We start from the raw sequence: 5,839 nt of genomic DNA on the forward strand, positions 1-5,839 counted from the left end.
TTTGTACAGCTTCTGTTAAAATCCTTTTATGATTGATCAACATTTATTTTTAGAGTTTTAAGATACTTTCAGAAAAAATATGTATAAAATGTGTATTAATAAGACTTGCGTCTTTGTACCTTATTTTAAAGTCATAAACTATTAAGGTTGACAAGCTGTCATGCACATTTTATTGAAAGTGTTAGTTGATTATATTATAGTTTATCTTTTATGCATTTAATTGTTTCTGTAACTTTTATTACACTCAGATTTAGCAAAGATTCTCTGTGATTGGTCCTTTGTATGAGTCACAGAAACACATGTAACCAAATTTACCATGACGCAGAGTTTGTTGGTTTTATTTGTAGATGCAGTGATTCAAATTAAGTTTGAATCCGTTCTTGTGTTTTTAATATCGTTTTGGCTTTTCAGAGTTTTAAAACAGGCCTGTGTATGAATACAGAATTAATACAGACATATTTTAAAATCTCAGAGTCAGAATGACTTGCTCAAAGACTTAAGTGCAAAGGTTAAGTGCAGTTTAAAATGTTGTCAAGCCTGCAAGTGAGAAGATCTGCCATCTGTTTCCTTTCATTCGCTTGCTCAATGGTCCATGCCTTTCATAACTGTTGTATTTGTCACAGAGTATATAGCCTAACCCACAAGCATTCTATGTTTTCTTGTATTCTGCTTGAGTCCACTGATGAGGTCTTTTCTAAATTATTCTTTAATGTAGTTATGAATAATTTACATTGGAATGGAGTTGATGGTCATTGTTAGTCATGCAGAGAGAATCAGTCTTGCTGAGATCTCGCCTTCTCAGAGTTTGGCAGGAAAACAGAAACCTGTATGCAAAATGGCAAACGTACATCCGTTTGTATTTTTTTTTTTTATACAATGACATTGTCATGCTTGATGTTGCACGAAGACCTGATAGTCCTAACCAGTGTTGCTGTATCATCTTGAGCTCTTGAGCACATGAAATTATGATCCAGCTGTGTATATTCGGTAAGTGCTACATTTTAATTGTCTATGTACAGAGTATTTGTTTGACTGATATGTGTTGGCTCACCCTTTATATTGCTTATTTTTCAGTGTGTCTTTTTACCAAATTAGCAAATGCAGGTATGTAGTTAATGTTTTGTTCATGAATGATGTATTTTTAGTAAATTGTTGGTTTTCATACTGAAATTGTTTTTTTTTATTAAGGATGATTCAGATGACATCAACTTTTGCTTTAAATCTTTGTAGCGAAATTGCAATTAGTTTTTTGTTGTTGTTTTGTTTTGAGAACAGTTAAATCTCTATTTCCCCTAAACCTTTATTGAAACTACAAGGGTTGGACTAAACAACGCAAACCCCTGTAAATAGGCAGTGTTTCTTTTCACAGTATACTTATGTGTTGTTTGGCCAATTCCACACTGTCCCTTTCATTCACTTTTGGCTTTTGGCCTCTATTCTTCTTTGCAGATGAAATCTTGGCGTGCTATGTGTATACAGTCATAATCATAAAATGTATTGTTCTTAAAACATTAAACTATTTGGGTGCACTGAAACCTGCAAACAACATATCTTAAACTACACTGATTTAAAAACTATAAATGAGTGTTCACATTAATTTGTCCATCCCCTGTACATATAACAGCAGTATAACATTTCAAAGTTTTTATATTTTTTTTTTTTAAATTACATATGATTCATTTTCTAATTCTAGTTCTATCATTAGGCGCATATCAAACCTCCAAAAAAAAATCTTATTTTAAACACCTTTTTTTTTCTCAACCCTGTAACAGACAAAAATAGGATTGGCTTAAAAAGGGTTTTTACCAATTTAAGGGTAACAAATGTAACATTTATTATATCTTATAGGACTTTTTATAGAACTAAAGCTAAAAATGCACAAATTGTCTTATTTTTGTTAAAAATATTTTTGATTTAGAAGTTTAACTCAAACCACAATTTTATTGCTTTAGTCCTCAACATGTCAGATGGTAATCACCAAGAAATGCTTTCATTCTTAATTGTCTTTCCTATATTTCTCCAGAAATATTAGTGTGACGGTTGAAGACAGTAACACATTTGAAGAGATACATTGCTTTCAATTTTAATTTTCGGTTTCTCTCTCATATTGTCCCCTTCTTTCTGGGTGAACATATCTGCATGCCCAACATTGTCTTTCTGCTGCAAATGTGGGTGCAATTTCTGATGTACAGTCATGGCCAAAAATATCGGCACCCTTGCAATTCTGTCAGAAAATGCAACACTTCTCTCAGATGTCAATGTTTTGGTATTCACATGCATGCTTATTGTTTTTGTTTGCACTGCAACAACACAAAAAAACCAGAGAAGAAGAGTCAAACTTGATAAAATTTCACACAGAACTAAAAAATGGACTGGACAAAATTATTGGCACCTTGTCAAAATTGTAAGAAATAATTGCTTTTCAAGCATGTGAGGCTCCTGTAATTTGTATTTAGACACACCTGTGGCAAGTAAAAGGTATGGGCAATATAGTAATCACACTTTCAACCAGTTAAAATGGAGAAAAGTTGACTCAACCTTTGTGAGCATGGAGAAAAGAAAGAAATGTAAAGAGTTGTCTCTGGATTTGAGAGAAAAATAGTGGAAAAACATGGACAATCTCAATGCTACACATCCATCTACAGAGATCTTACAGAGATCTTAATGTTCCTGTGTCCACTGTGCTCAATATCATCAAAAGGTTTACAGCCCATGGTACTGTCGCTAACCTCCCTGGACGTGGACGGAAGAGCAAAATTAATGAAAATTACAATGAAGGATTGTTCGAATGGTGGATAAAGAACCCTGATTAACTTCCAAACAAATTCAAGCTGATCTTGCAGTTTTTCAAGGAAATATTTTTCACAAGAAAGGAACACAAATAAATGCATACATTATTGCCAAAAATCACAGACACTGTGCATTTTGTTAATAATTTAAACAAGTGACTCAGGGACATTACAAAATGCTTGGTTTAAGATAGATATAAGACATTATTTTATGCTAAAAAAAAAACATTAAAATGCAATAATTATTTGTATTCATTTTCATAATACCAAAGTTTTGTGAAAAGCTTCTAACAATTCATTTTGGTGAACCACCACTTGAGAAACTGAAATATTACCGAATCGCAGGGTTGATCCATATACAGTATTAATGCTCATGTCCCTGAGTGTTAGTTTTTGTTATGTGCATGAGATTATGTATTTGTTAACATTTTCAATCTCTCATTCAACCTGCTAACCCTATACAGATCTCAATTTTAGTCTTGGAGTGCTGACTCTCAGTGACTGGACGGATCTGACATGCTGTCACTTGGACCAGGCTATGTGCTTTTTCTATGCTGATTCAAGAATCATTGGTCAGCAAAATTCCTCTGACAATTGCTGTAAACTTACTGTCAGTGGAGAGCAACTGCTACAGGGAAAAGCTGGAGAGGGGCTCCAAACAACAATTACCGTCCACTGTGAACTCAAAGCTGACAACATAATGAGCCAAAATGTCACCATTACAGTGTGGAGGATATGTAAATAGCTTTTTTTAAACCATTGTAATGTAATAAAACACTTTTTTTAAATTCTTTATCTAGACAGAGGACACAGATTTAACATTTTAAAACTGCTTATTTGTTTTCATCTTTAGTTCTTACTGGTGGATACGCTCTTATATTTCTGGTTATCCTGGGGAAACTGACTCTGCTCTCTTTACTCATCTCCATCATCATATGCATTATCTATGTGACCAAACAACAAGGTAAGAAACCGCAAACACAACATTATCTTGTGTAATTCTGGTTATGTATGTCAAAGAATAATTTCACACTTATATCTTTAACCCTATATTATAACCCTAATAACCACCAACCATGAAATAATTCATATAGTATACACTTTTTTTTTTATATATAGTTACTGCCCAATGTCTTCAGTAGTCTACAAAATGTATTTATTCATTCATTCATTCATTCATTTGTTTTTTGTTTATTTTGAAGGGTATAGACAAAAGTTTCATCCAGTGAGGTCAGTGCATATTATTCAGCTAAACTTTTTGGTATAAACCTACGATTCTCTAAATGTTATGTTTTGTTTTCTTACAGAACTCAAGTAATGGATAATGGTGAGTGAGTTTGGATATTTTTATCAGCAGAAATGCTTATAACCTCTGTAGTACCGGTACAAACTTGCATTGCACCTCACTGTGTTTTTTTTTTTAGTAAATGGACAATCCTGAGATCATGAATTGTATTATGTTGAGGTGTAATTTTTTTTATTTAAAGAAAACATAAAATACATGACAAATTCTCTTTTTGTAGACAACCAAGATGCAAATTCTGGTACTGTTGAAGAGCAGGAAGAGAAAACAGAGGTACGTCTTTTATTTATTTTATTTTATTACTTTTGAAATGAGAATCAAAACAACATGTGAGGAAGTCATACAGGTTTTACATTCACTTTGAATGTTTACATGTAACTACATATCAGTCCAAAATGCATTTCTCTGCCGTAATGAATGTTTTTATGAACATGATTTTGAGAAATGCTATTTTGTAATGTTTAATTTCAACATGTTTTTCACAGATAGTAGAGGATGAGCTATTATATGCCACAGTGAATCATTCAGGTGCTGGTGAAAACTCTGCTCCTGCAGTGAAGTTTGAATCAGGAACTGACTACGCCACAGTGGTCATACACTGATCGACCTGTAGCACTGAATGGACCACCCCCCCTCAGAGATTTAAGCCGTCAAAGATGAAATAAAAATTATATGTGCTGTTATGGTTCTCATGACTTGATTTTAGATGTGTAATAATAAACTCACCTGAAAGAATCTGTTCATTTGATTAATAGGCCTACAAATCAGAAAGTGGTTGAATTAGTAGTGAAGTTGACATTAGGTTTGCCATAATGACACTCTTTCCAGCAACCAGGGAAGGGCTCTATTGCTATGTAGCATTTCTTGAAGACATGTATAGTTAATTTGAAACTCTTCTATATTTTTCTGAGATTAAACTACAGATTAAATCCCCACACAATCATTCTGTAGGTTATATAGGATAGGTTAGCACAGGATAATTAATTTGTTTGCTAAATAAATTTGTTTTCAAATACTACATGCAGCATCTGTTTTATCAGTTTATATAAGCCAATATAATGAAATGTGTTAAATGTCCCCATTATGTCCTTATCGATCGACTGACTTATGACTGTATGGGAATCGTGTTGTGCTATATAGAGTCCACTAGATGACGACATCTGCTGTTGGCAAACCAAGATTGCTCTTCACTCACTGACAAAATGCAAGGTCTTAAACGTTTCTCTGTGACTGTCATTAAACTTGTTGTAGAAAAATGGTGTGTAGTGGAGACTGGCTGCATTATGTAAGTACAATTAAAACTAAAGTATACGTTGTCCAGTAGACCTGTTATTGAGTCTATTTCTACCACTTTCTTTGTACAATACCACACAATAAATTATTTTCGAGTATGTTACTGTTATGTAGACATTGTGACGGATGTCTAATTGTAAATTTTACTTCAGACTAGTAAGCCTACCTGGGCAACCCCAAACAGGATGTTAAAGCGGTTGTAAGGAAACGTTAACGCCTCACTTCTAAAACTTTGCCCTAAACTTAATTTCTGTGAGATGGCTAATGGCGGACTCAGTATTTTTTATACACTAAGAAGTTTTACACATAAATTATACCATTGCATACTTGCATGAGATAAAGTTAAAAGTCACATCAGTCGCCTCAAAATTAATATTTTCTTTACATGTGGGTCGCCTCATGGGGGTAGCCATATTAGCTACTTCTCGCTTTACCCACAACACCTGTTGTTTGA

The 5,839-nt window shown here is 33.5% G+C and overlaps 1 protein-coding gene across 1 annotated transcript; it reads left to right on the plus strand.

The window, feature by feature from the left end:
- Positions 1-899: 899 nt before the first annotated feature.
- LOC306855875 (uncharacterized protein) lies at positions 900-5,423 on the plus strand. The gene is made up of 8 exons (XM_079394814.1): positions 900-987; positions 1,075-1,104; positions 3,254-3,526; positions 3,643-3,753; positions 3,992-4,019; positions 4,097-4,116; positions 4,313-4,365; positions 4,578-5,423. The coding sequence occupies exons 1-8, from the start codon at positions 966-968 to the stop codon at positions 4,692-4,694; spliced, it is 654 nt and encodes a 217-aa protein (XP_079250940.1). The 5' UTR covers positions 900-965; the 3' UTR covers positions 4,695-5,423.
- Positions 5,424-5,839: the final 416 nt, after the last annotated feature.

The sequence above is a fragment of the Barbus barbus genome, assembly GCF_936440315.1.
Source record: "Barbus barbus genome assembly, chromosome: 36".
Taxonomy (NCBI): Eukaryota; Metazoa; Chordata; class Actinopteri; order Cypriniformes; family Cyprinidae; genus Barbus; species Barbus barbus.

What these genes read in the sequence shown, in the direction of transcription:
- LOC306855875 (XM_079394814.1), top strand. Translation starts at nt 966, where the DNA reads ATGATCCAGCTGTGTATATTCG. An exon ending in GATCCAGCTGTGTATATTCG is followed by an intron (nt 988 to 1,074) that starts GTAAGTGCTACA and finishes CTTATTTTTCAG; the next exon opens with TGTGTCTTTTTACCAAATTA. An exon ending in CAAAAGTTTCATCCAGTGAG is followed by an intron (nt 4,020 to 4,096) that starts GTCAGTGCATAT and finishes GTTTTCTTACAG; the next exon opens with AACTCAAGTAATGGATAATG.